Source organism: Anser anser, assembly GCF_964211835.1.
Source record: "Anser anser genome assembly, chromosome: 26".
Taxonomy (NCBI): Eukaryota; Metazoa; Chordata; class Aves; order Anseriformes; family Anatidae; genus Anser; species Anser anser.
The window spans coordinates 2,289,176-2,314,066 of NC_139747.1; the positions used below are offsets into that span (position 1 = coordinate 2,289,176).

General features: G+C 70.7%; 5 protein-coding genes across 29 annotated transcripts; 2 read left to right on the forward strand and 3 right to left on the reverse strand.

The window, feature by feature from the left end:
• Nucleotides 1-66: 66 nt before the first annotated feature.
• Nucleotides 67-4,617, reverse strand: REEP4 (receptor accessory protein 4). Its single transcript, XM_083811692.1, has 7 exons — nt 4,462-4,617; nt 3,357-3,429; nt 3,206-3,282; nt 2,836-2,956; nt 2,608-2,721; nt 918-1,295; nt 67-828 (listed from the first exon to the last, which is right to left on the reverse strand). Exons 1-7 carry the CDS (start codon nt 4,602-4,604, stop codon nt 763-765), a joined length of 972 nt encoding a protein of 323 aa, XP_083667818.1. The 5' UTR covers nt 4,605-4,617; the 3' UTR covers nt 67-762.
• Nucleotides 4,618-4,891: 274 nt separating this feature from the next.
• On the reverse strand, nt 4,892-10,206 carry LGI3 (leucine rich repeat LGI family member 3). Of its 3 annotated transcripts, none has more exons than XR_014575439.1 (8): nt 9,759-10,206; nt 9,070-9,141; nt 8,903-8,974; nt 8,731-8,802; nt 8,562-8,633; nt 8,211-8,380; nt 6,321-8,142; nt 4,892-6,282 (listed from the first exon to the last, which is right to left on the reverse strand). XR_014575439.1 is itself a non-coding variant. In XM_083811672.1 (8 exons), exons 1-8 carry the CDS (start codon nt 9,968-9,970, stop codon nt 7,070-7,072), a joined length of 1,653 nt encoding a protein of 550 aa, XP_083667798.1. In that variant the 5' UTR covers nt 9,971-10,194; the 3' UTR covers nt 4,892-7,069. The 3 variants fall into 3 exon arrangements, 2 of the variants coding, with proteins under 2 accessions (XP_083667798.1, XP_083667797.1); XM_083811672.1 differs by having other exon boundaries at nt 4,892-7,887; nt 7,978-8,142; nt 9,759-10,194; XM_083811671.1 differs by having other exon boundaries at nt 4,892-8,142.
• A 199-nt stretch (nt 10,207-10,405) lies between these two features.
• Nucleotides 10,406-12,077, forward strand: SFTPC (surfactant protein C). 5 transcript variants are annotated; one of them, XM_083811719.1, is made up of 5 exons: nt 10,444-10,890; nt 10,987-11,133; nt 11,237-11,402; nt 11,453-11,586; nt 11,754-12,077. In XM_083811719.1, the coding sequence occupies exons 1-5, from the start codon at nt 10,846-10,848 to the stop codon at nt 11,850-11,852; spliced, it is 591 nt and encodes a 196-aa protein (XP_083667845.1). In that variant the 5' UTR covers nt 10,444-10,845; the 3' UTR covers nt 11,853-12,077. The 5 variants fall into 5 exon arrangements, with proteins under 5 accessions (XP_083667842.1, XP_083667843.1, XP_083667845.1 ...); XM_083811720.1 differs by having other exon boundaries at nt 10,475-10,890; nt 11,237-11,377; nt 11,476-11,586; XM_083811717.1 differs by having other exon boundaries at nt 10,437-10,890; nt 11,237-11,377; nt 11,476-12,077.
• A 142-nt stretch (nt 12,078-12,219) lies between these two features.
• LOC310886731 (surfactant protein C-like) lies at nt 12,220-15,212 on the forward strand. 7 transcript variants are annotated; one of them, XM_083811732.1, is made up of 6 exons: nt 12,220-13,491; nt 13,704-13,973; nt 14,042-14,146; nt 14,238-14,348; nt 14,487-14,592; nt 14,680-15,212. In XM_083811732.1, exons 1-5 carry the CDS (start codon nt 13,450-13,452, stop codon nt 14,580-14,582), a joined length of 624 nt encoding a protein of 207 aa, XP_083667858.1. In that variant the 5' UTR covers nt 12,220-13,449; the 3' UTR covers nt 14,583-14,592; nt 14,680-15,212. The 7 variants fall into 7 exon arrangements, with proteins under 7 accessions (XP_083667858.1, XP_083667859.1, XP_083667860.1 ...); XM_083811733.1 differs by having other exon boundaries at nt 14,683-15,212; XM_083811734.1 differs by having other exon boundaries at nt 14,932-15,212.
• Nucleotides 13,730-23,293, reverse strand: LOC310886686 (uncharacterized protein). 13 transcript variants are annotated; one of them, XM_083811595.1, is made up of 26 exons: nt 23,180-23,293; nt 22,696-23,054; nt 22,514-22,592; nt 22,283-22,431; nt 22,099-22,194; nt 21,667-21,720; nt 21,471-21,542; nt 21,303-21,329; nt 21,035-21,079; nt 20,886-20,939; nt 20,733-20,795; nt 20,596-20,661; nt 20,381-20,443; nt 20,259-20,291; nt 20,101-20,163; nt 19,970-20,032; nt 19,825-19,887; nt 19,691-19,753; nt 19,476-19,526; nt 19,348-19,383; nt 18,893-19,283; nt 18,725-18,761; nt 17,881-18,554; nt 16,913-17,792; nt 16,410-16,802; nt 13,730-16,262 (listed from the first exon to the last, which is right to left on the reverse strand). In XM_083811595.1, exons 1-26 carry the CDS (start codon nt 23,253-23,255, stop codon nt 15,770-15,772), a joined length of 4,443 nt encoding a protein of 1,480 aa, XP_083667721.1. In that variant the 5' UTR covers nt 23,256-23,293; the 3' UTR covers nt 13,730-15,769. The 13 variants fall into 13 exon arrangements, with proteins under 13 accessions (XP_083667721.1, XP_083667730.1, XP_083667719.1 ...); XM_083811604.1 differs by having other exon boundaries at nt 17,881-17,980; nt 18,055-18,554; nt 18,893-18,928; ... (1 more) ...; nt 19,221-19,283; nt 20,733-21,329; XM_083811593.1 differs by having other exon boundaries at nt 20,733-20,939.
• Nucleotides 23,294-24,891: the final 1,598 nt, after the last annotated feature.

Below are 24,891 nucleotides of genomic sequence, written 5' to 3' on the forward strand. Positions count from 1 at the left end.
GGGGCACCCCGGGGTGCCGCGTCCTCCTGGGGACGGGGTCGAGGCACGGGGGACGCCCATTTCTCAAAGTCTGGAATCAGATTTATTCGTCCGTGTACAAAAATGCCCCCCCCCCCCGACACACACCTCGAGGAGGGGAGGGCGTTAAAAGCCGCGTGGTGCCGCGCAGGGCACGGGCAGGCACCGGTGCTCCGGTTTCAAGTAGAGAGGGGGGAAAAACAAAGGGGGGGGGGGACCTGTGGTGTGTGGGGGGGGGCACGGGCGGTGTCTTTGGCTTCACGGGGGATTGATGGAGCCCAGGAACGTCCCCACACCGGCTCCCGGGGGAGAGGGGACGTGGGAGGAAGGCAACGTGGCAGCGGGAGAGCAGGACCCCCCGGGGCCCCCGTGCCGAGGACGGGGCTCCCGTAGTGCTTGGGGAGGGGGGAGCCGGGCCCCCGCGGGAGAGGCGCCGGCGCCCCCCCGCAGCAGCGATGGTCAAGGGAAGTGGAGGGGGGGCACGGCCGGGAGCAGGATGGACCCCCCCAAGCCCTCCACGAGGCACCCCCGGGGTGCGCGGTGCGGCCGGGAGGGCGCAGACACCAAAACCTAAGGCACGGGCGGCGCGAGGCAGCGGGGAGCCCTCACCCCGGGGTGGGGTGGGGGGGCTGGCGGCACAACCCCCGGCTCCCCCCCCAGCGCTGCAGCAGCAAATCAACAAGTTAAGACTCCTGGCGATGCTTTTCCCCGGGGAAGGGGGGGGGAGGGGGGTGCAGTGTTAAATTAACCGTCCTGCTCCGTCGGAGCCGGCTTCCTCCGAACGCGGCCGCGCGCCAGCCGGGAAGAGCCCTGGGGTGGGGAGGGAGGGGGGGTCAGATCCTGCCGGACACAGCTCGGTGCCGGCGGTGCTGTGCCCCCCCCCTTCACCACCACAATACCTCTTTGCCTTGCGGCTTCTTCTTCGCCGCGCGCAAGCTCTGGCTCCGGGAGAGGGGTCTGGGGTCCCGGGGGCGAGGGGCGGGCTTGGGGGAAAGCTGCGAGTCCGACCAGCGCTCTTCCTCCTCCTCCTCCTCCTCCGTCTCGCTTTCGCAGCGCGGTGCCGCTGGGGACGGGGGCCACCCGACGGCTCTGGCACAGCCCCCCGAGCCCCCCGGCCACGCGGCGCGCAGGGACCCCGCTGCTCCCGGGGGCTGCCTGCGGCTCTCCTGCTCCTCCAGGTACAGGGGGTCCCGGTAGTGCACGGGGGCTTCGTCGGGGAGGGAGCGCAGGTCCTGCATGCTGAAGCTGCGCAGCCGCCCGGCCAGCGCGCCCTGGCTCTGCGGGGTGGGGGATAAAGGGTGGGAACGAGGCACGGCCGGACAGGGCAGAACCCAAAGCACCGGGGCACCGCTGGCCCCCGGGGACCCCAGCCCCGTTGGGGGAACCCCAGCCCCATGGGGGACGCCAGCCCCACGGAGACTCCAGCCCCATTGGGGGGACCCCAGCCCCATGGGGATACGCCAGCCCCACGGAGACCCCAGCCCTATTGGGGGGACCCCAGCCCCATGGGGAACGCCAGCCCCACGGAGACTCCAGCCCCGTTGGGGGGACCCCAGCCCCACTGAGACCCCAGCCCCATTGGGGGGACACCAGCCCCACGGAGACCCCAGCCCCATTGGGGGACCCAGCCCCATGGGGGACGCCAGCCCCACGGAGACCCCAGCCCCGTTGGGGGACCCAGCCTCACGGAGACCCCAGCCCCGTTGGGGGGACCCCAGCCCCACGGAGACCCCAGCCCCGTTGGGGGACCCAGCCCCATGGGGAACGCCAGCCCCACGGAGACCCCAGCCCCGTTGGGGGGACCCCAGCCCCATGGGGATACGCCAGCCCCACGGAGACCCCAGCCCTATTGGGGGGACCCCAGCCCCACGGAGACTCCAGCCCCGTTGGGGGGACCCCAGCCCCACTGGGGGGACACCAGCCCCACGGAGACCCCAGCCCCGTTGGGGGACCCAGCCCCACGGAGACCCCAGCCCCGTTGGGGGGACCCCAGCCCCATGGGGGACGCCAGCCCCACGGAGACCCCAGCCCCGTTGGGGGACCCAGCCTCACGGAGACCCCAGCCCCGTTGGGGGGACCCCAGCCCCACGGAGACCCCAGCCCCGTTGGGGGACCCAGCCCCATGGGGAACGCCAGCCCCACGGAGACCCCAGCCCCATGGGGGACGCCAGCCCCACGGAGACCCCAGCCCCATTGGGGGACCCAGCCCCATGGGGAACGCCAGCCCCACGGAGACCCCAACCCCATTGGGGGGACGCCAGCCCCACTGGGGGGACGCCAGCCCCACTGGGGGGACGCCAGCCCCATTTTGGGGGAGAGCCAGCCCCACATTTTGGGGACCCCAGCCCCATTTTGGGGGGGACCCCAGCCCCATTTTGGGGGGGACCCCAGCCCCATTTTGGGGGGGACCCCAGCCCCATTTTGGGGGGGACCCCAGCCCCATTTTGGGGGAGGACCCCGCTGCCCCCTTGCGGGGCTGGCACCCGAAAGCAGGCGAGGCAGCCGGGAGAACAGGATCGGCGGGGCCAAGCCCGGCCCTACGAGCCACCGATTGCCTCACGGCGTCGCCCCCGCGCCCTCGCCCCGTACCTTGGCGGCCGCCTGCACCGCGGCGGTGGCGGCGATGTTGAGGCCCCGCTTGCCGAACCGCACCATGGTCTCGTAGCCCCGCTCCCTGGCCTGGATGATGTAGGTGTCGATCTCCTGCGGGGAAAACCACGGGGGGTGCTGGGTGCGTGCAGCGGCCCGGGGCGGGGGGGGTCCTGATGGGGCTGAGCACCCCCCTACCACCACCCCCCGGGGCCGGGCGGCACCCACCTGCTCCCTGCGGGACAGCGTGGGGTGCACGAACTTGCGGTAGAGGAGGCTGGAGCCGCGGGTGTACGGGGACAGCAGCCAGATGACGAAGGCCATCTTCACCTCGTAGTAGAAGGGAAGCCTGGGGGGGGGCCGAAAATATCGGGGAGGGGGTCCCGGGACACGTCCTGATCCCGCGCAGGGACACGCATCGGGACTGGGGACCCCAGCTGGGTCACCCGAAATCCCCCTCCCAGCGAGCCCCCGCAACACGGGAGACCCCAAAAATGGGGGCACACAGAAAAGGGGGGGGGACCCCAGAAAAGAGAAAAAAAAACAGAAAAAAAGGGGGGGGGGGTCTGGACCCCCAGACCCCCACCCACGGCCTCACCAGGAGAGGAAGATGTCGGTGACGGTCTCGGTGGCCATGAAGAGGGCGAAGACGATCCAGTACATCATCCAGCGCACCTGCGGGATGCGGGCCGGCCGTCAGCCCCCCACGTTTGGGGCCGGGGGGGGGCAGCCGGGGGGGCCCTACTCACGTATTCGCGGATGTTCTTGCTCTTCACGGCCTTGTAGGAGGCGTAGGCGGGGTACAGCATCCCGAAAACCAGCCTGGGGGGCAGAGGCGGCATCACCCCGTAGCGCTGCCCCACGCCGACAAAACGCCCCCACCCCCCCCCCCCAAGCCCAATGCGGGGGGGGGGGGGCACAGAGTGGTGGGGATGGGAACCCCACGGGGGGGTCGGGGGCACGGAGCAGGGCTGCCAGGGAGGTGCCCCCCCAGGTATCCCCCTCCAAAAGGTGCCCCCCCCCCCCCCAGGTATGCCCTCCCTGAGGTGACCCCCCCCGAGGTGCCCCCCAGGTGTCCCCCCCCAGGTGTCCCCCTCCCCTTTTAGGTGTCCCCCTCCCCTTTTAGGTGCCCCCCCAAGTCTCCCCCTCCCCTTTTAGGTTCCTCCCCCCCCAGGTGTCCCCCTTCCCTTTTAAGTGTGTCCCTCCCCCCCCCCCCCCCCGGGGTCTCCCCTCCCCTTTTAGGCTCCCCGCCCAGGATCTCCCCCACCCCTTTTAGGTGCCCCCCCAGGTGTCCCCTTCCCCTTTTAAGTGTGTGTCTCCCCCCCCACGTGTCCCCCCTCCCCTTTTAGGTGTGTGTCCCCCCGCCAGGGTCTCCCCCTCCCCTTTCAGGTGCTCCCCCAGGGTCTCCCCCTCCCCGAGGTGCCCCCCCCCCCAGGGTCTTCCCCTCCCCTTTCAGGTGCTCCCCCAGGGTCTCCCCCTCCCCGAGGTGCCCCCCCCCCCAGGGTCTTCCCCTCCCCTTTCAGGTGCTCCCCCAGGGTCTCCCCCTCCCCGAGGTGCCCCCCCCCCCAGGGTCTTCCCCTCCCCTTTTAGGTGCCCCCCCCCCGCCTCCCCTCCCCAAAATACCTCCCCCCCGGATGCCCCCCCCCCAGCACCGCCGCCTGCCAGCCCCAGCACAAACATTTAACAGACCCAACACCCCGGGGGGAGGGGGAAGCACCCCAAATCCCCCCCCCCGCCCCAACCCCTCCACGCCCCCCCCGCCCCCAATCCCCGTTAAACGGTCACCCCTCGCCCACCCCCCCCAGCACCGGGGGGGGCCCAGGAGAGCCCCCGGGGCCGCCCCCCCCCACTCACAGCACTGCCCGGCTCAGCACCCACGACACCATGGTGGGGGGGGCCCGGGGGGGCCGCGCCGGCCCGGGCGGCTTGAATGGGGCGGCCGCCGGCTCTGCGCATGCGCCGCGAGCCCAACGGCCAGCACCGCCCCGCCCCGCCATTCTTAAAAAGGGGCGGGGGCTACTCTTAAAAGGGCAACGGCGAGGCTTAAAAGGGCAACGGCGCGGCTTAAAAGGGCAACAGCGCGTCTTAAAAGGGTAATTCCTTTTCTTAAAAGGGTAATGCAATTTCTTAAAAGGGCAACGCCGCATCTTAAAAGGGCAACACCGCGTCTTAAAAGGGCTCCGCCCCGTAGGCGCAGAGGGTGAGCCCCTCCCGCTCCCACCCATTTTTTGTTTATTTTTTTAAGCCTTTAGCACACGGAAAAAGGAGAAGCAGGAGCCTTTGTGTGATCTCAGGGTTTTATTTTGGTTTCGGGGATGGCCTCTTCTGGCAGATAACCGGTGATAGGACTAGAGGAATGGCCTCCAGTTGCACCAGGGGAGGTTCAGGTTGGAAATGAGGAGACATTTCTTCCCAAAAAGAGCAGTCAGGCGTTGGGACGGGTTGCCCAGGGAGGTGGTGGCGTCACCGTCCCTGAGGCTGTTCAAGGAGAGGTTGGACGTGGTGCTTGGGGACGTGGTTTAGTGGTGCCATTGGTGGTAGGGGGACGGTTGGACCAGGTGACCTTGGAGGGCTTCTCCAACCCCAATGATTTTAGGATTTTCTGTGATTTTTCAGGCCCGCCAGCCCAGGTCAGGGTGAGGAGCGCTGCGGGTGCCGGGGCTTTGGGTGGAGGTTTGGGTGCTGCCGGGGAGGTGAGGCCGGCAGCAGAGGCGCAGGCACCACCCCATGCGCGGATCCGGCAGGATGCGGCCCCGAACGCCTCTGTCAGGCGCTGCGCAATCTGCTTCCCGGCGCTCCTCACCCAGGCCAACACGTTTGTGCCGGGCACCGGCTCGGGCGTGTTGCTGAACCGGGGCCAGGGCTCTGCAGAGCCGTGGGTTGTTGCGAGAGGCTTAGAAGAAAACAGGAACGGCTTCCTCCTCCTCCTGGGACAGGGGCAGAGCTTTGAGTCCCTGTCGGTGGGCCTGGCACCTGCCCCAGACCACGTTTCCCCCGGCCGTGTGTCCCCAGCAGTGTCCTGGGGCTCCCCAGCTCCCTGCCCTGTGTCACTGCTGGGGTCGGGGTCCCAGCACCCCCCCTGCCTCCCTCCCCAATAAAATCTTCCCTTTCCTGGTGGAGAAACCGAGGCAGAGCGCGGCGGCAGAGCCCCGGGTTTAGGATCTGCAGCCACCCAGGACAAACCCTCTCCCCGGGCTGCCTGTTCCCTTAGAGAGGCTCTTTTATTTGTGAGCTTAATTGGTGGTTTTTCACATGCATATGCACGCGCCTGTGGGACGTGGAAACGCTCCCCTGGAAAACCAGCCGGGCAGGCGGGGTGCAGCCCGGGGTGCAGGAGCAAACCCCGCACCCTGGGGGAACACCTCCCGCTTCCCCGCCGCGGGCCAGGGCTTCTGCTGCTCCCCCAAAACGTCCGGGAGAGCCACGAGCAGGGCTCTCGGCCGTCCTCAGCCACGCAGGGCTGCTGTGAGCAGGTGTGGGCACGGCTGGGGGTCACAGTGTGTTTACTGGGGAGCGTTTTGTGTGGGTGCACACACCCTGGTGCGGCTGGCACGCTGGGGGACCGGGCAGAGGGGGCTGCTGGGCGTGCACAGGGGACAGGAGCAGGCAGTGCTGCTCCTGAGGGTGGTGGCACCATCGGGGCTGCATCCTGCTGGCCTCAAGCATCCCATCCAGCTCGGGGCATCCCATCCAGCTCAGAGCATCCCAACCACCTCAGGGCATCCCATTACATCTTGGCATCGGAGTATCCCACTGTTCTTGAGCAGCCCATCCACCTCGGAGCACCCCATCCACCTCAGAGTATCCCACCCACCTCGCAGCATCCCATCCGCCTTGGGGTGTCCCATCCATTTTAGGGCATCCCATCCATTTTGGGGCATCCCCTTCCACCTTGGAGCATCTCACCCACCCTGGGGCATCCCACCGACCCCGGAGCACCCCGTTACACGCCTCGGCATCAAAGCATCCCATCAGCCTGCGAACATCCCGCTGCTCTCGAGCATCCCACCCACCTGGAAGCAGCCCGATGTCCCGGGACCATCCCAGCCAGCCCTGGCCCTGCAGCCCCACAGCAGTGCCCCCATACCCCGTGCCTGAGCGGGCAGAGCCCCCCGTGCCCGTGCTCCCCCCTGCCAGCACCCAAGGGCATCGCTCTGTGGGGCGAGGGGTGTCCCAGCGCGCAGCCAGGACGGGGTGGCCACGAGTGCTGCATATGGGAGGGCAGAAAAGGGGATCTGTGGGTGCACGAGGGGAAAAACGAGGCCGGTGGCTTCCCCCCAAAGAAGGGACGTGGGTGCGGGAGGGGTGCGGGCACCGGGCTGTGACCGCGGGGCAGAGTCGGCTGCAGGCAGGAGGACGGGGCTGGTGGGCGCATGCGTGTCCCTGGGCTTGGCCACGGGTGGGAGCAGCCCCCGGGGGAGGTGAGAGCCGCTTCGGGGGCAGCTGGGCTCTGCCTCCCCCGCTAGAGGCTGAGGTCCACCACCACGTGCCGGTAGACCAGCGTGTTGGCCTTGAAGCTGGGCGCCAGCAGGAGCTGCACGTCGGCGGCGGGCACGTAGCGGAAAGCGCGCGGCGCCTGCACCGCCAGCTCCTGGAACTTGACAAATTTCTGCTTCTCCTCTTCCCACAGGTAGACGTGGGTGAAGGAGAAGTCACTGCCCAGGGCCATGTAGCGCCGCTGCCCCACGGCGAAGGGCTGCATCACCATGGAGCCGCGGGACGGCAGCGTCTGCAGCTCGACGAAGCGCTGCCCTTCCCAGCGCACCACCTTGGAGTCGCCGATGTAGCGGCTGAGGCAGAGGAACTGCTCCCGCTTCACCCTGAAGTGCTTCACCATCTGCACGTCCAGCATCTCGCCCACCTCCCCCTGCGGCGCGAACTGCTTCTGCGCCCGGTTCCACTGGTAGATGACGGGCGCCTGGGAGCTGCTGGAGATGATGAGCCGGGGCTTGCCGTCGTTCTCCACGTACTCCACGTCGGTGTCGCGGTGCCAGGCGTGCAGGGCTTGGTGGGAGTAGAAGCCGTTCTGGTTGAGGCGGTAGAGGCTGGTGGAGCCCGCCTTGGAGCTGTCGGCGATGACGAAGTACCACTCGCCCTCGATCTGGAAGGCCTCGATGTCGTTGGGCTTGCGGGTCTTCTGGCTGTCGATGTCCTGGATCTTGATGAACTTGTCCACGGCCGTGTCCCAGCGGTAGATGTAGGAGCCGCCGAAGAGCTGCGCCACCACCACGTACAGCTGGCTCTGGGCCACGATGGGCTTGCAGTGCACGGCCGAGTGGGCTGCGAGGCAGGGCCACGTCACTCCGGGGGACGCGGGGGGGCACGGGGGTGGATGGGGGGCGCGGCACAACTGGGGGACCCCAACCTTACCGGGGATGCGGTCGAAGTCGCGCAGCTTGCGCTCCACGTAGTCCCACTTGAGCACGGCGCAGCTGCTGGCGCTGGGCTGCGCCAGGGCCACGTAGAGGTCGCTGGCGTAGGTGTAGGGCTCGGCCGACACCGACTGGAAGGGCAGCACCTGGTGCACCACGAAGTCTGCGGGGAGAGGCGGCGGTGAGGGCGCGGGGAGCCAAGGCGGGGCGGGGGGAGCGGCGGCCCCTTACCCGTGGTGATGCACTGGAAGTCACCCAGCGCCAGGTCCCGGATCCGCTGGCCCTCGAACTGCCCGGGGCTGCTGCAGAAGACGGCGGGGACCGTGGTGTTGGTGCTCTCCATCCACTCCACCAGCCACTTGATCTTGCAGTCGCAGGCCAGCGTGTTGCCCCGCAGGTCCCTGGAGAGGATGGCACAAAGTCCCCCCCCGTGCCCTGCCCGAGCCCCAGCAGGGACCCCCCCCAGTTTTGGGGGCAGAGGGGTGGTGGGTGCCCATGGGGACGTGCCCAGCCCAGCACAGCGGGGTCGTGCCCCATAACCCTGTCCCCAGCCCGGTGTCCCCAGTGCCGCGGCAGCCTTACAAGTCACTCAGGATATCCAAAGGCTTGAAGAGGTCCCGGGGCAGCGTCTGCAGGTTGTTGTTGGCCAGAGACCTGGGGACGAGAGGCGCTGTGCCCGGCGGCCACGCGGGACGGAGGGACGGAGCTGTCCCCGGCGTCCCCGGGGGGGGCGCAGGGTGCCGGTACTCACAGGTGGGTCAGCGATTTGAGCCCGCGGAAGGTGGCCTTGGAGAGCGCCTGGATGTCGTTGTTCTCGATGAACCTGGGGCGGGAGGAGAGGCTGGCAGGGCTGCGCCGAGGGCACGGGGAGCAGCCCGCCCCCCCGCGACCCCCCCCCCGGCCATCCCCGTCCCCCCACGCACAGGTACTGCAGGTGCGAGAGGCCGGCGAAGGCGTTGTCGCCGATCAGCGTGAACTTGTTGGAGTTCAGCAGGCTGCAAAAAGGGGGGACGAAACGTCAGTGATGCGGTGGGGGGCACCCGGGGGACGTGGGGCGGGGGGGGGGGGGTCACCGGCACGGGAAACCTACAGGAACTGCAGCGAGGGGATGTGGGCGAAAGCCGCCTCTCGGATCTCCGTGAAGGCCGCGTTCACCATGGTCCTGCGGGCAGGATGAGACCTCAGGGCCGTGATGGGCTTAGGGAGAGGGGGCGGCAGTGGGGGGCACGGCGGGGGGGGGGGCTGGACCCCGGGTGTGGCGTGGGGGTGGCACGGAGGGGACAAGGAGCTCAGCCCCGCGGGCTGGCACCCACCGCACGCGTGCCCTGCGGCACAGCCACAGCCCGAGTGTGTTCACACACGCACGCACACACACAGATGCACACGCACACCTACGAGGCTCCGGTGTCCCGCCGTGTCCTCCCCCCCCCCGAGCCGTGTCCCTCTGGGACTCCGGTCCCCAAGGTCACAGCAGACGGGCAGTGCGGCGGGGCCGGGCTGCAGCCCTGCTCCATCCAGCGCCGCGTGCATACGGGGACCTGCCAGCACTGCAGGGCACCCACACACGGGGACGAGCCCGGGGGGGGGGGGTCCCCAGCCCACTCAGGGCCCCCCAGGACCCCCACGCTGCCCTCACTTTGCACCACCCCGCTGCAGCACAGAGAAAGAGGCTGGCCCTGCCCCAGCACCCGCTGCCAGCCCTGCGCCACGGGGAGCTGACCGTCTGTCCCCCCCCGTCCCCCGTCCCCCTCCCCAGCGCCCCAGCGCCCCGCTACTCACAGCGAGATGACCTCGGGGGGCAGGTTCTTGGGCACGGCCTTGGAGTCCACGCAGAAGGCCGTGTCCCGCGTGCACGAGCAGCTCGGGGGGCAAGGGGGAGGCCGGGGAGGCCGCCGGCCCCCCGCAGCCCCCCAGAGCCAGGCGGAGGCCAGGAGGAGCAGGAGAGCCGAGAGCTGGCCCCTGGGCATCCTCCTGCAGCGCCGCAGCTCCATCGCCCCGGCCTAGCCGTGCTCCTTCCCCTTCCCCGCACGCCGCTGCCCTGCTGCAGGGTGCCGCAGCCGAGCCCTTTTCGCTCCTCTCCTTCCCCAAGGGCTTCAGCGCCGAGGGGAAGCGGCGGCGGCGGCGGCGACGGAGGAGGCTGGCGGCACCGGAGCTGCCGCTCTGCAGCGCACCATGCTTGTGTGCTGCGGGAGGAGGGAGGGACGGGGGGATGGATGCGGCGGAGTGACGGCACGGCACGGCACGGCACCAGCGTCTGGCCTCGGGGACACGTGTCCCCAGCAGCGTGCGGCCACGGGGGGCTGCGTGCCGGGGAGGGGGACACGCAGGGCACGCGGCGGCAGCGGGGTCTGGTTTGGTGTTTTTTTTGTGGGGGGGGTGATGCCCACTCCCAGCGCTTCACCCTGGGTGCCCTTGGTGCTGCCAAGCTCCCCGCCCGGCCTGGGGGGGACGGGGGGGGGCAGGGGGGGTGCTGGGCTGCCCGTCCCAGGCACGGCGCTCGCGGCCAACAATGAGCCCAGCCAGCTCCTCGCCCTGCGCAGCTGCCCGCGGGGCTGGGTGGCACCGGGGGGCAGCCCCCCGGGGGTGCTCGGGATGGGCGCACGGGACGCGGGAGGAGGTGACGGGGTTGGGCGCGGAGGGCGGGCACGCTCCGCCGCCCCCCCTGTTTGCCTTGAACCCCCCCCAAACCGCCAGCAAATGCTGGGAAAGGGCCCTCGGAGGCTTTCACGCCCCCCTCCCCGGCTCTTACGCGGGCTGTGCAAACAGAGCTCGAGTGGCACCTTGGCAGCCCCAGCGCCCCCCGAGGACCCTATAAATCCCCGGCTCCGGCTGGCAGAGGGACAGGAGCTGCACGGCGAGGGCGGAGATGGACGGCAGCTCCAAGGAGGCGCTGATAGAGGAGGCCCCCCCGGTAAGGAGCACCCAGCGCCCTGCCGGCTGGGGTGGCGGCACGGGGCTGAGCGCGGGCTCACCCCGGTGCCTCCCCCTTCCCGGTGTGCCCCCCCAGGAGTACACGGCCTCCCCGCGCCTGCCCTGCGTCCCCCACCAGCTGAAGTGCCTCCTGATCGTGGTGGTGGTGGTCGTCCTCCTGGTGGTGGTCGTCGTGGCCTTCCTCCTGCTGGGGCTGCACCTCACCGAGACGCACGCCGAGACGGTGCGGGTCGGGGGGGGGGGCGCACACGTTACGCCCAGCGGGGTCTGGCGGTGGTGACCCCCCCACACTCCCCCCGGTGACTCCGTCCCCCTCCTCCCTGCAGGTTTTGCGGATGACCATCCACGGGCTGGGCTCCGAAGGGGCCCCCCAGCACCTCTCCATGAGCAAGAAGGAAAGGATCGGGACGTTCGCCGTGGCCGACGGGCTCAATTCCTCCGCCGTGGTGGTGTACGACTACGGCAAGGTGCGCGCCCCCGGGGGGGGGCGGGGTGCCACGGGGCTGGGGGTGGCGGGGGGACACGGGGCTGGGCTGACCGAGGTTGGGGGGCTGTCTGCACGCAGCTGCTGGTCAGCTACAGGTCCTGGCTGCACCGCGTCTGCTACATCACCCGCGTGGCCAAGGACAGCATCCCCGGGCTGGACGCCGTCACCGAGGTCTTCCAGCGACGGCAGGTGAGCCCAGCCCCGTGCCCGCACCCCCAGCACCCATCCTGCCTGCCCCAGGGGGCTCGGGCAGCTGGGGAAGGGCGAAGCACAGCGCCGCTGGGCTTGCGGCAACCTTTTCCCCAAGGCCGCGCCGGCGGCAGATGGATGGCAGCGCTCCCGTTCTGTCCCTGCAGGGCGAGAGGAAGGATGGTGCTGAGCCCCTGGCTGACCGCTCCATCCTGGGCACCACCGCCAACGTCCTCTGCAGCACCGTCCCCGTTTACTGGACCTAGCACGGGCTGGGGATGAGGCGGGGGTGTCCCCACCGTCCCCGTGCCCCCTGTGGTGCCCACCCCCCCAGGCAGGGCAGCGCCCAGGCTCCTTCCTCCTCCTCCTCCTCATCATCGGCCTCATCCTGCGTGCGGCCTCGGCACTGCGTGGTGCTTGCAATAAATGAGCGGGGTTTGCTTTGGGATGTGTGCTTCTGTCGGCGAAGTAAAGCTGTCCCCTGCCTCCGAGTGCTGCTCGCGTCCTTTCCTGCGCCTGGGGTGTCCCCGAGGGGTCCGGCGTGGGGGGGTGCGCCCCCTGTGCCGGTGTCACCAGGGCGAGGACAGATCCAGCCCCAGCCGAGGGGCGCAGGAGGGCTCCCCAGGGCTCTGTATGGCCGGTGTCCCCCTGCCCCGTGCCCTCCTGCTCTGCGCAGAGGGAGGAGGAGACGGCAGGGGCGGCCCTCAGCGTCTCCAGCCCTTTGGCACAGCACCCAGCACCCTGCAGGGTCTGAGCCACCCCAGTCCACAAAAAGTCCCCATCCTTGTCCTTTCCTCATGCAGACAGGGACAGAGGAACCACAGGTCATGTCCCCAGGGCCAGCAGGGCACCCATGGGTGCCACCCCCGGCTTGCCCCCTGCTGCCCTGCGCCCTCCATGCGCCCCACGTCCCCCAGCAGCGACAGGCTTCAACCCAGAGCGGCCAGGGGCACCCTCAGGGTGCGCCCCCCTCTGCTGTGCTGGGGACCCGGGGATCAGAAGGGACAAAAAAGGGGTTGGGGGGACCCGTGTCAGCCCCCCGGGGAGGCTGTACCTGCCCCACGTGTCACCGTCCCCGCTCCGTCCCTGCCCCGTGTCACCCTGGCTGGGAAGGGCGCACGCAGCCGGGCAGGGGCTCTGCACCCCCCCTGCACACGGCAGGAGCCCCCCGGGGGGTCCCCATCCTGCTCAGCACCCCAGGGCAGGAGGCAGGGTGCGAGATGTGGGGCAGACCCACGGCCACAGCTGCTCAGGTTCCCAGGGGACCGTGGTGGGGACCCAGGGTGGCCAAGAGGTCACCGATGCAAAGCCCCAGCACCCTCGGGACCAAGGCTGCGGAGCACCCGGCCCCGATCCATGCTCCGTGGCCCCCTGCCACGGTGACCCCGCTCCTGCCCCGGCGCTGCGGCTCGCGGGGACCCTTTGATGTCCCCTCTGTGCTTTGCCCATCTCGAGCACCTCCAGGTGCCCGAGGTGGTGAAGGGTCACGGGCACGGGGCCAGGTTTCCCTTTGGCAGCCTCCGTCCCCGGATTCCCGACCCTGGAGGGCAGCTTGAACCCCTCAGGAGGGTTTGCTTTGGCCCCAAACCCCGCTCCGGGGCAGCAGAGAGGTCCCCGTGCCCAGGGACAAGTGTCCTCAGGCCCTCTTGAGCTGCGGGTTCCCAGGGGAAAGCAGCTCCGGGCAGGGCGCTCAGCAAACACCGCTGGAGTGGACGGCACACCCGAGTGGCACCACGAGGCTGCTCGTGGGGGACGCCCCGTTCCCCGCCCCAAAACCCCGAAATAAAGCCCCTGCCCCAGCTGCCGTTGGGCTGCCCGGGCTGGGAGGAGGAAGAGGAGGAAGAGGAGGAGGAGGAGGCAGCGATGGAGAGCAGCATCAAGCAGGTGGCGGTTGAGGAGCCGCTGGTGAGTCCCCGCGCCCCACGGCACGGTGCCATGGTTGTGCCCTTCCTCTGCGTGCCTGGTGGAGACCCAGCACCATCGTGCACGCACCCCCAGCCCTCAGGGCGAGCAGGATGGGAGCTGAACCCCCGGCAAGCCCTTCCCAGCCCTCCTGCACCCCCTGGCCCCGTCTTCTTCCCCCTAACCGTGTCCCTCCGCCTTTCCCACTCCCGCAGGACGCAGACAAGGGCTGCTGCGGCTCCTGCTGCCTGCCCTGCGCCGTTTGCTGCCCCAAATGCTCGCGCTGCTGCCGCCCCGGCTGCTCCTGCCTCAAGGGCTGCCTGTGCTTCGTGCCTCGCCTGCTCTGCTACCTGCCCCGCAAGCTGCTCGGCTGCCACCACCTCAAGTGCCTCCTGATCGTGGTGGTGGTGGTGGTCCTGCTGGTGGTCGTCATCGCCGGGGCCCTGCTGATGTGGCTGCGCGCGGAGCAGGGCCGCGCCGACGCCGTGAGTAGGGCCCGCGGGGCTCCCCGGGGACGGGCAGGAGGCAGGGGCTGAGCTCCCCCTGTCCCCAGGTCCTGCGGACGGGCGCAGGGCGGGCGTGGGAAGAGGACGCGGCCACTTTCTACGTGGACGGCGGAGCCGGACCCGCGGCCACGGTGGTCTACGACTACAAGAACGTGAGCGGGGGGGGGGGCGAAGGGAACGGGGGGTGGGGGTCCAGAGGATGGGGTACGGGGGTCAAAATGACCCGGGTCTGCGTGCACGCAGCTGCTGGTCAGCTACAGGTCGCGGCTGCACCGCGCCTGCTACGTCACCCGCATGGACAAGGACAACATCCCGGGGCTGGATGCGGCCACCCAGGCTTTCCAGCGCCGGCAGGTGAGCTCCGGAGGGGAGGGAAGAGGCTTTGGGGGGGGGCACAGGAGCCTCCCTGGGGGCACCGAAGCCCCCCCAAGGGCGAGGGACGGAGACGCGGGGCGCAGCGCCGTGCTCCGGCGCCCTGGGTTTCTCCCCCAGGCCGAGCAGAGGCTGGCCATGCCCCTGGCTGACCGCTCCCTGCTGGGCACCACGGCGAGCATCCTCTGCAGCGTCGTCCCCGTCTACTGGATTTAGGGCAGGCTGGGTGAGTGCTGGGGTGGGGTGGGGGGGATTTTTAGGGCCCCCCCCACCCTCGCAGCGGCACCCTGACGGTGTCAGGTTTGCCTTGCAGCAGCCCCGACGGCCACGGCGTCACCTCCAGCCCTCCTCCTGCACGCCGGCGGGACGGGAGCATCGCCAGCAGCCCCCCAGCCCCCCCCCCCCCCCGACAGCCCCCCATCTCCCAGGGGGCTGCAAAATTTGGGGAAGGGGCTGGCGGGGCGGGGAGGGGGGTGTGGGGGGTGGTTGGTGTCTGCTGGGGCGAGCGCATCGCGCCGCCTGCGCCTCGCCGGGGGACAGCCGGTTTGTCACTTTGTCTTCGCAGCTTCGCCGAGCCCAAGCGCCAAAATGAGCTTAAAAAAACAAAACAAAACACAAGGTTTAAAAACCCAAAATTCGCCGTTCTGCTTCTCTGCTTGCCCAGCCCCTTGCAGACGCGGGTTGGGGCTTGGAGCATCGGGCGGGGGCGATCCTGCCGCAGCCACCGGCCTGGGGGCTGGGGGTGCCCAGCTGAAAATGCCCCCCCCACACCCGGGGAGCCGAAAATGTCCCCGTGCTGCCAAATGCGCCTGTCCCCGCGGAGCCGAATAAAGGACAAGAAGAGAACCGGGTCCCGGAGCTATTCCTGGGGACGCCCCGTGACGGAGGCGGCTGCGGTCACCGCGTGCTGCCCGAGCGAGCGGAGGAGCTGGGATGGAGCCCTGGGTGTGGGGCTACATGGGGCTGGGGGGGGTGTCCCTGCCACCCCCACGGAGAGCAGGGGGTCCCGCTGCCTCCCCGCCGCCCCCGCGGAGAGCGGGGTGCTCCCATTTATGTCCCCATCCCTCCCCACATCCCAAAGAGGAGCTTTGCGCTCCCTCCGGCCACCCCGGGGACCGCTGAATCGTGGCCGGAGCAGGGGAAGGAGCCCGGGGATGGGGGGGGAGCGGGGAGCTGTGCCCCCCCCCCCCCCGGGATGGCAGCCGGCCAGCAGCGCAGCTGCCTCCCCCCTCGCCTGGCTCCGGCCCCCGCAGCTCCCCCCCGGGACGCTGCAGCTGCATCTGGCCGGGACGCGGCGCGCCTGGCCAGGGTTCCCCGCAGCTCCGGGGCGCCCACCCTCATCCCCTCGCCTTCCCCCGGCCCCACAGCACCGTCAGGCGTGAAACGTGCCGCGAGGTTTTATTTTAAACCCCCCCCAACCCCCCCAACATTGCACCAGCTCCCACACGGAGCGGGCAGAGGGTGCGCGGAGCCGTGCAAGGGCTCAGCGCCCCCGCCGCTGGCTCCGCACCCCCTCGCCGTGCCGGAGCTGTCAGCAACTTGGCACGGCTGAGGGCGAGGTGCGAGAACTCAGAAGTCCTCCTCCTTCCAGCCCACGGGGGCTGGGGGAGGCGAAGGAGAGGAGGCAGCGGCTCCAGGGGATGGTTTTCGGGGCACCCCGGCGCGGGCGTCAGCAGCCGGGGGCGCAGGCGGAGGCATTGGTGGGGCGGGGGTCCCGGGTGCCCCCCGTGCCCGGGGCCATGCAGACGGCCTCGCACTGCTCCCGGCTCTCGAAGCGGTTGCGGCTGCCCCCGCAGCCCCCGTACCAGAAGAGCGAGCAGCGCCCGGGCTCCTCGAAGAACCACTTGGGCGAGTAGGAGCGGCACGGCCCCGCGTCCCGCGCCTCCAGGCAGGCGGCTGCAAGGCAGGATGCGACCCCAAGGTGGGGGGGGGGGGCTTCATCCCCTTCCTGCAGGGAAACCCCCCCCTGCGCCCTGCCCAGTGCACGGCAGGGACCTCGTGGCTGCACCCCCCTGGCTCACAGCCCCCCAAAACGCTCCTCACCCCGCGTCGCGTTGCCCTCGCCGGCTCCACGGGGACCTGCCCAGGGTGGGCACAGCGTCAGCCGAGCGGGCTGTGGGTGCCCTCCTGGGGGGTGGGGGGGGGACGGACGCCCACCCACGCCCCCCTCGCCTACCGGTGCCCACGCAGGTGTGGACGCAGTCCCTCTCGGTGCCAAAACGGTTGGCGTTGCCCCCGCAGCCGCCGTACCAGAAGCGCTCGCAGGCCCCCGTGTCCCGCCGGTGGTACCAGCGCAGCGAGAAGTCGGCGCAGGCGGTGCCGGGGTCCTTGTCCAGGGCGCACAGCCCGGGCACGGCCACCGCCCTCCGGCCCTTCCTGGGGCTGGGGGATGCCGTGGGCAGCTCGACGGGGGGCGCGGAGGGGGTCTCGGGGGTCCTGGGAGGGGAGATCGGTGCCAGCCCACCCGGGACGTGCTGGGGGGGAGAGGGCGGTGGGAGAGGAGGCGCAGCCCCCCCGGGGGGGTGGCCCCGGTGCTGCTCACTCACTGCGCTGGGGTCCCTGGGGGTGGCTCAGTGGTGCTGGCACCGGGGGGAGACGGCACCTGGGGGCACCCTGGGGTGCTGGGGTGCTGGCTGCTCTCCGCTGCAACGCAGAAGAGGTAACGGAGAAGTGATGGAGGGGCAGGGAAGAAGGTTTGGGGCTCCAAGCTGCCTCCTGGCAACCCGTCCCCACCCGGAGCAGCCGGGGGCAGGACCCTGCAACGCTCCAGCCCCCAGCACCGCTCACCCCACAGGCTCCGGAGGAAGCCCAGCGCCGTCCTCTCCGCGTACCCCAGCTCGGGGCCGTGGACCGAGCCCAGGCGCAGCGAGTGGTGCCGCCACGCCGCCAGCGCCTCTGGCACCGCCGCCTCCGGCCGCTCCGTCCCATCCCGACCCAGGGACAGCACCAAAACACCAAAATCCCTGCACCGGGAGAAGGGGACCAGCGCCTGCCTCGCCTCCCCGTCCCACAGCGCCTCGTCCCCCGTCCCCACCACGAAGAGGACGCGGAGGCGGCCGCGGGCGCCCCCCGGGAAGACGTGCCGGAGCGCCCACGCCACCGCACCGCCGGGGGATGCCGCGGCCACCCCGGGCACCAGCGCGAGGCGGAGACGCTCCCTGAGCTGCTCCCTGGGGATGTGCAGCCCCAAATCGACCTCCCCCAAGCCCTGCCGGGGGGCGGTGGGGCCGGTCAGCACCAGGGCGACGCGGACACCGCGCTGTGCCGGCTGCAGGCGCCCCAGGAGGTTGCCGAAAAGCTCGCCGACGGCCTCCAGGCTCTCCGCCGGCAGCGCCGCGTTGTCCACCACCAGGGCCAGGTCCGCGTCCAGGCGCAGCGGGTTGCGGGGTGGCACGGCTGCGGTGCAGCTTTCGGGGTGGCAGAGGTCTGGGCACGGCAGGGGGGTGCAGGATGAGCCGTGGGGGGGGTGGTGGTGCTGGTGGTGCTCAGCCCTGAGCCAGCCCCGCTGCCTTACCGAAGCAAAGCGCGCAGGGCAGCACGGTTTGCTGCAGCAGCGCCGTGTCCCCGTCCGGCTGTGCCGCGGAGAGCTGGAGCACCTGGAAGAGGCTGTTCACCTGCGGGGAGGCAGAGACGAGCCCGGCGTGGGCACGGGGCCGGTGGCCACACAGCTCCGGGAACGGGTCCTCACCTGGAAAGCTCGTGCCACCTCGGGCAGCGGGCTGAAGGTGAGCACCACCGGCACGATGCCCAGCGCTTCGTACTGCAGGGCGACCTCCCCGATGCCCTCCAGGGCCTGGCTCCGGCCGCTGGTGACGAAGAGGGCCACCTTCCTGCCCAGCACGGCCCGCCGGACCCTCTTGAGCGTGTGGTGCCCCACGAAGCGCATGGCGGCGGCCAGGCGGCCCCGCTGGGACGAGCGGGTGGGCGAGAGGCGGCGGAGGCGCCCCAGCAGCGCCGCCCCGCTCTGCGCCTCCCCGAAACGCAGCAGGTAGGTGGGGGAGGCCGCGTAGGACAGCACGGCCACGCGAGCCCCCGCCGGGCAGCCGGCCGGGGAGACGTGGAGGTCGCGCAGCAGCAGGGCCAGCAGCTCCTTCATGCGGGAGAAGAGAGGCGGCGGCACCGTGGACGAGGTCTCCAGCACCAGCACCAGCTCCGTGGGGAAAAGCGGGCAGGAGGGCGAGCTGGAGGCTGCGAGGGGACGGGGGCGGCTGGAGGAAAAGCCCCGCTGTGGTGTCCCGCGCCTGCATGGCCACCCCCTGTGCACCTTCCCTCAGCTCTCCCCCGTCCCCCGTCCCGCATCCCCTCTGCCACCCGCCCCCCGAGCCCGTCCCCGTCCCCTCGCCGCCGTCCCCGCTCACCGCAGCGCTGGCGGATGAAAGCCTTGAGCTCGCAGAGCTGGAGGGGGGCACGCAGCGAGGTCAGCCCCAGCCAAAGCTTGCTGCAGCCCGGTGGCCGCCGACCCCCCCCCGCTAGCCCCTGGTCCTACAGCCCTTGGGGCTGGGGTCCTGTCCCCATCCAGCCCTTACCGTGGAGGGGGGGACGCCCGGCGAGCCCCTGGGGCCCTGGAGCAGCAGGAGAGGAGAAACATAAGGAGAAAAAAGGGACTAAGGGATGGGACAGGAGCAACGAGTCCCCGAGCACCGGGGGTGTCCCCATCGCGGGGGGGGGTTGAAATGGGCAAAAAAAGGGAGGAAAAGGGAATTTGCAGGGCGTCACCGTCACCCCCGGTGGTCCCAGGCTGCCGTGGCTGCCGGCTTCTCCTCTGCTCCCGGGCTCGCCCTGGAAAACTCGGCCCCGTGAGCCAGCAGCATGGCCGGGGAGGGGGGGGGACGGGGGGGGCTGTGCCCTACTCACCCTGCGCCCAGGCAGCCCTCTCCTGCCCTTGTCCCCGCGGGCTCCTCGCTCACCCCGTTCGCCCTGGAGGGGAGGCTCAGAGGACTGGCCGGGTCCCCAGCCCCCTTCCCCAGCCCCACGCGCTCACCTGCACCCCCGGGAAGCCCGGCAGCCCCCGAACGCCCTGGGGGGGGTGCGGAAAAAATGAGCGCAGCACCATCCTGACAGCCCCATGGGCACGGCTCCAGCTCTGCCCCCCGCGCTGCCCCCCGGTACCTTCGCACCCCGTCTCCCCGGGGCACCTCGCCGGTCGCACCCGATCTCGCCCTAGGAAGGGAGAAGAACCCCAGAGCGGGGTTTTTGCAGGACCTACACAAACATCTGTGTTCCCAGAGCCTCGCATCCCCCCTCCTAGTGTCCCCGAGGGGCTGGGGGTGCCTTGTCCCCACCAAGCCGCCCTGTCCCAGCAGGGGCACCCTGCCCAGCCTTACCAGGGCACCTTTGGGTCCCTGAGGTCCCGCGCTCCCCTTCCTGCCCTGAGCTCCTTGCTGGCCCTAGAAGAGACAGCGGGGCAGCAGGCTGGGGGCGTGGGGGCTGCGGTGTCCCACACCGCCCTACAGCTCACCTTCTCCCCTTTGGGGCCGGCCGGCCCTGCTGCTCCCGCAGGACCCTCGGCTCCGGGCGCACCCTGGGCGAGAGGCAAAGGCGGCTCAAGGCGGGCACCCGGCGGGCACCCAGCGGGACCCCCGGCACAGGGAGGGGGTCAGCACCTGAAGTCCTCTGCTCCCCGGGCGGCCGCTGACACCCTTTGTCCCCCGTGGCCCCGGCACCCCCTGCAGAAGGAGAGCGGGGGGCAGCGGGGGCACCTGCACGGGGCAGGGGGGGGTCACCCCGGCCTCACCTGCGCGCCTCCGTGCCCCTTCTCGCCCCCGCGCCCGGCGCTGCCGCGGTTCCCCTTCTTGCCCTGCGAGGAGATGGGATGGCTCCGGGTGTCCCCAGCCCTTGGGGGGGTAGAGGGGGGGGCAGACCCCAAACCGGACCCCCCACCAGACCCCCTACCTGCGCTCCCGGCTGCCCTTTCTGGCACGAGGTCTGCGGAGGGAAGCACCGTCACCGGCCACGTCCCCAAGCCGTGGTGTCGGCACGGCCTCCCCGGTGCCCCCCCCATCACCAGCACCTACCGGGTGAGCCGGGGGGCCCGGTGGCCCTGGTAGCCCCTGGGGACCGTCTGGACCGGGGTCTCCCTGCAAAGCAGAGGCGCTGGGAGAGACGCAGAGCACCCGGTGTCCTCCCCACCCTCCCTGTCCCCAAAATGGTCCTAAGGACTGGCTCCCCCCGCACCCCCCGCTGCTGCCCAGCACCCCCCCGCACCATCCCGGCCCCCTCCAGCCTTTACCTGGGGACCCCCCTCTCCTCTCCATCCCGGGGTGCCGGGCTCAAGGCTGCTCCTCCCGGGTGGTCCCTGGGAAAGAGAGGGGGTCGGTGAGCACCCACGGCACCCACACGCCCCCAGGGACCCCAACCCACACTCACCACCTCGCCACAGGGTCCTGGGGGTCCCTTCTCCCCCCGGGCACCCCGGGAGCCTTTCTGTCCCTGGATGGAGGTGAGAGGAAGGGCTTTAGGGTGCGGGTGGAGGGTGCAGGAGGCAGTGCTTCCCCGAGGCTCAGTGGAGCAGCACCGCACCTGCCTCCCGCGAGTCCCCTTCTCTCCGGGGTGCCCGGGGGTCCCCGCTTCGCCCTGGGAAGGAGAGAGGAGGCTGAGCCCCTGCCCGGTCCTGCTTGGCAGTGCCGGGATGGAGAGGAGGGGGCACGAACCCCCGCTGCTCAGCTCACCTGCTCCCCGTCCACCCCGTCGTAGCCGGCTTCTCCAGGAGGTCCCTGCGAAACAGCGCGGGGTGCAGGGCACGGCACCGAGCAGCCAGGCTTCGCCCCACTTCCCGCAGCACCACGGGCCGTCCTGCTCCTCCACCTGTCGGGACCACCCCCCCGCTCCCCTCCCCAGCCCCAGCCCTTCCCTCTGCATCCTCCTGGAGGCCTCCCCGCCGCTGCCAGCTCCCCGTGCCCTTGGTGCCGGAGGGTAAGCAGCGAGGCGGGGACGTACCTGCTCCCCGGGGTGACCCACGGCGCCCTAAAGGAGATGAGGGTGAGCAGGAGGGCAGCGGCAGGCACCTGCACCACGGGCTGGAGCCGTGCCGTGCCGTGCTGTGTCATGCTGTGCCGGGCTGTGCCGGGCTGTGCCGGGCTGTGCCAAGCTGTGCCGGACGCTCACCTTCACTCCACACTGTCCTGGGCATCCCTGCATCCCCCGGCTGCCTCGGAGACCCGCTGGTCCCTGCTCCCCCTGCTCTCCGGAGGGGAAAAACCATCAAAAACACAGCGTGCCCAGCCACGCAACACGGTGATGGGGTCCCCGAGCCCCCAGGGCCACCCTGTCCCCCTCCCTGGGGGTCCCACGGCCGACTCACGCTGTGCCCGTGCTCGCCTTCGTCTCCGTCACGTCCCTTGCTGCCGGCCACCCCCTAGGAAAGAGAGACCCTGGGGGCAGCAGCCGCGACCCCCCCGGCTCCAGGAGGGACCCCGGGCTGGGAGCCAGCGCGCCTGGGCTCCGTTCCCAGCTGGGGGAGGAAGGGGAGAGCAGCGAGGAGCTGCGGCTTGGGACCGGATGGGGGCAAGGGCTCGAGTTAATCCCGGCTCCCAGGGCTCCTCATGGCCCTGGGAAAGGGATCGGGGCTGGGCGTGCAGAGCCATGCACCCTGCTCCCAGCACCCGGCTGGGATGGGAAGGATGGGGCCGCTCTCCTGCGCAGGGAAACGTCCCCCCAACGATGGGAAAGGTCGAAGCAGAAAAGCGTCATCCTGCGGGGCTGGGCACCCCTCCCGCACCCCCCGCTGCTTTACCTTGCCTCCCGCGGGGCCGCTGGGGCCCCGCGGGCCGGGCAGCCCCACGCAGGTGCAGGGACACATCCCGCAGCACGTCCTCTCCGCCAGTGCCAGCTGTGGGGAGGCGGTGACGTCCCCGCGCAGCACCCATGGGGACCGCGGCACCCACGGGGACCCCGCCACCCACCCTAGCCATCCTCACCAGCTCCTGCGCCACGTGCCCGCCGGCCTCGGGCATGTCCACGGCGAGCTGCTGCCCGTTCCCCATGCGCCGCCCGAACTCGACCTGCTGCAGGTCCCCCGGCCTCGTGGCGTTGTTCACGGCCACGGTCAGCAGCAGGTCGGCCTGGTCTGGAGAGGGACGGGGTGCTGAGGGGTGGCACGCCGCGCTGGGTGGCGTCCCCCGGTCCTCTCCAGCCCCTCTCCGCCCCACCTTGCAGCCAGGCTGCTGTTGCCACCTCCTTCATCTTCTGCACTTCGTCATCCAGCCCGTCCGTCAGCACCAGCAGCACCTGGGCGAGGAGAGGGTCGGGTGCCCGCAGCACCCCCGGCAGCGCGCCCACCCCATGTGTCCCCCCCCCGCCCCGTCCTCCCCAGGAGCTGCTCGCTCCCTACCTTGGCATCCTCCTTCTGGCGTGCCAGGGTGCCGAGGAAGCTCTGCAGGGTGGGCTGGTTGAAGTAGGAGCGCTGGAAGGCGTGCGCCCGCGCCAGGCGCCGCAGCACCTCCGCCCAGGGCTGCCGCAGCCGCTCCTGGAAGAGCGTGTCCCCCTCCTGGAAGAGCGTGTCCCCCCCCCGGAAAATCGTGTCCCCCCCCTGCCCGACGCTCTGCAGGCCGATGCGGAGGCCGAGCGGGCGGCAGGTGAGGCGATCCAGGGCGGCCAGGTCCCGCAGGATGCGCTCCAGGTAGGGGTGCAGGTTGGACTGCTGGTAGTCGGTGACATCCAGGGCCACCAGCACGTGGAGGGCGCACGGCGCTGCGGGGCAGGGGGGGGAGCGTGGCAACACGCAGCCTGCACCTCTGCGGGGTGCACACGTGCCCCACGGCAGCACGGCACCAAAACCCTTTGGCACAACCGCGCACGGGGATGCCCAAACTCACCCTCCTCCTGGCTCCGGGCCCCGCTGGCTGCCAGGACGAGCAGAACGGCGAGGAACCAGCCCCGGCACGGCCCCATGGCCCCGGCGTGGCTCGGGGACCCGGCTCGTCCCGCGCCCGGCGGCTGCGAGGCGCGAAGGCAGGGCTGAGCGGCGGCGAGAGCGCGGCACCTGCCTCGGGGAGCCGGCGGGCCCAGAGCTGCCGCAGCTCCCCATCCATCACCGCTGACAGCTCCGGCGTGGAGCGCAGCCCAGCCGGGGGCCACGGCGGCCAGCCGAGCTGAGCCAGCGCTGGCCTCATCCTGCCCGGCTGTTTGGCCGCTCGCGGGCGGCGCTGGGTGAGTTTTGCTCCCCCGGGGCTGCAGGAGCTCAATGCGGCGCTTAATGCAAGCTGCAGCGGGGCTGAGGAGGGCTCGGGGCGATGCGGGTGAGGATGCATGGGTGCTGAACTTGTCGTGGAGCTCAACCACCCCTGGCTGGCCTTTGGGATATGTTTTGGGTTCACCGCGGGTGCTGCAAGGACGCCACGCAGCGCCCTGCCCTGCCAGCTCAGCACCTTGCGCAGCGCGGTGCGTGCTGCAGGAATTCAGCGATCCCCAGGGCTCGGGGAGGCCTTCTGGGGCTCGGCAGCCGTCGTGCAGGTGGGGAATGGAGGAATGGGGCGACGCGGGGCTGAGGACGGGACCGGGAGCATGTCCTGCCTGTCCCACCGTGCCCACCACCCTGCGCCCTGCCCGCTGGACACAACGCGCCCTTGCCGGAGCAGGAGGGCAGAAGGCATCCGGAGCCCGAACACCTTTGGGATTGGCAAAGCGATGGACCAAAAATCCACAGCAGGAGCCCAGGAGGGAGCCGAACCCGCAGCATCGCCCCAACCCCACATCACCCCAAGCCCGCGGCAAGGGACAGCCAACCTCTTACCTTTGGCCGCAGCGGGGAACCGAGGGGCACGGCACGGCACGGCACGGCACGGCACGGCTGAGCGCGGGCTGCGGGAGCTGGCCGCCTGCGTGGGAGGCTGTGTGCTCGGAGGTTTATTTATCCCAGGGCTCGAGAAAACATCATATGGCCGACACGTCAGGGGGAGCAGCCTCGCAGCCAGCCCAGAGGCTCCTGGGCTCCGTGGGGCGGGCGAGCTGCGCGCCGTGGGGGCGAGGGCGGCGGAGCCCCGCCGCTGCCCACCTGCACCCCATGGGAAAGGCGTGAGGAGCTCGTGGCTGAGCACCCATCGGGGGGGGGGTGAGGTGCTTGGGATACCCCATCCGAAAGGGAACCGCTTCCCAGGGAGCCAATGCTGGGGTGGGAGCCGCGGGCTTGCGTGGAGGGAGGGGAAAAGCAAGAACCCCGCTCCCCAGAGCGCTCCGTGAGAAAAGGGGCAACATCAGGGCCGAAAACCCCGGCCAGCCCCTGACATAATGGCTTGACATCACCCGGGGACTCAGCCCTCAAACATCCTTCCCCGGCGTAAGCAAAACAGCGGGATGGAAACGGAAAGCGTTTCAAAGCCCGGCTTGTTTTGCACGGGGGATCTGTTTGTTTGTTCGGGAGCCCGGGGAGAGGCTGGGGCCGAGCTCGGCAGCTCCTCCGCCAGTTCCCATCCCCGGGCCGCGCGGGGCGATGTGTGGGCTGGGGGCGGCGTGGGGAAGCGGTCCGGGACCAGTTTTCCGAGGTTTATTTATTTGCTCGAAGGGGAAAAGTTTACTGGACGTCATGGCT

Bases quoted from the DNA above. Each gene is read 5' to 3' on its own strand.
- REEP4 (XM_083811692.1), bottom strand. From the start codon at position 4,604: ATGGCGGGGCGGGGCGGTGCTGGCCGTTGGGCTCGCGGCGCATGCGCA. The intron at 3,283-3,356 runs GTGAGTAGGGCC...CGCATCCCGCAG, and splicing joins GCAAGAACATCCGCGAATAC to GTGCGCTGGATGATGTACTG. The intron at 1,296-2,607 runs GTACGGGGCGAG...CCCACCCCGCAG, and splicing joins CGGTGCAGGCGGCCGCCAAG to AGCCAGGGCGCGCTGGCCGG.
- LGI3 (XM_083811671.1), bottom strand. From the start codon at position 9,970: ATGGAGCTGCGGCGCTGCAGGAGGATGCCCAGGGGCCAGCTCTCGGCT. The intron at 8,975-9,069 runs GTAGGTTTCCCG...CCCTTTTTGCAG, and splicing joins ATCCCCTCGCTGCAGTTCCT to CCTGCTGAACTCCAACAAGT. The intron at 8,143-8,210 runs GTAAGGGGCCGC...CTCTCCCCGCAG, and splicing joins CTTCCAGTGCATCACCACGG to ACTTCGTGGTGCACCAGGTG.
- SFTPC (XM_083811716.1), top strand. From the start codon at position 10,846: ATGGACGGCAGCTCCAAGGAGGCGCTGATAGAGGAGGCCCCCCCGGTA. The intron at 11,134-11,236 runs GTGCGGGTCGGG...TCCTCCCTGCAG, and splicing joins CCGAGACGCACGCCGAGACG to GTTTTGCGGATGACCATCCA. The intron at 11,378-11,475 runs GTGCGCGCCCCC...GTCTGCACGCAG, and splicing joins TGGTGTACGACTACGGCAAG to CTGCTGGTCAGCTACAGGTC.
- LOC310886731 (XM_083811729.1), top strand. From the start codon at position 13,602: ATGGGAGCTGAACCCCCGGCAAGCCCTTCCCAGCCCTCCTGCACCCCC. The intron at 13,974-14,041 runs GTGAGTAGGGCC...CCCTGTCCCCAG, and splicing joins AGCAGGGCCGCGCCGACGCC to GTCCTGCGGACGGGCGCAGG. The intron at 14,147-14,237 runs GTGAGCGGGGGG...GCGTGCACGCAG, and splicing joins TGGTCTACGACTACAAGAAC to CTGCTGGTCAGCTACAGGTC.
- LOC310886686 (XM_083811603.1), bottom strand. From the start codon at position 23,255: ATGGGGCCGTGCCGGGGCTGGTTCCTCGCCGTTCTGCTCGTCCTGGCA. The intron at 19,384-19,475 runs GTACCGGGGGGC...CACCCCCCCCAG, and splicing joins CGGGGAGACGGGGTGCGAAG to GGCGTTCGGGGGCTGCCGGG. The intron at 16,803-16,912 runs GTGAGTGAGCAG...CTCCCCTCCCAG, and splicing joins CCCCCAGGGACCCCAGCGCA to GACCCCCGAGACCCCCTCCG.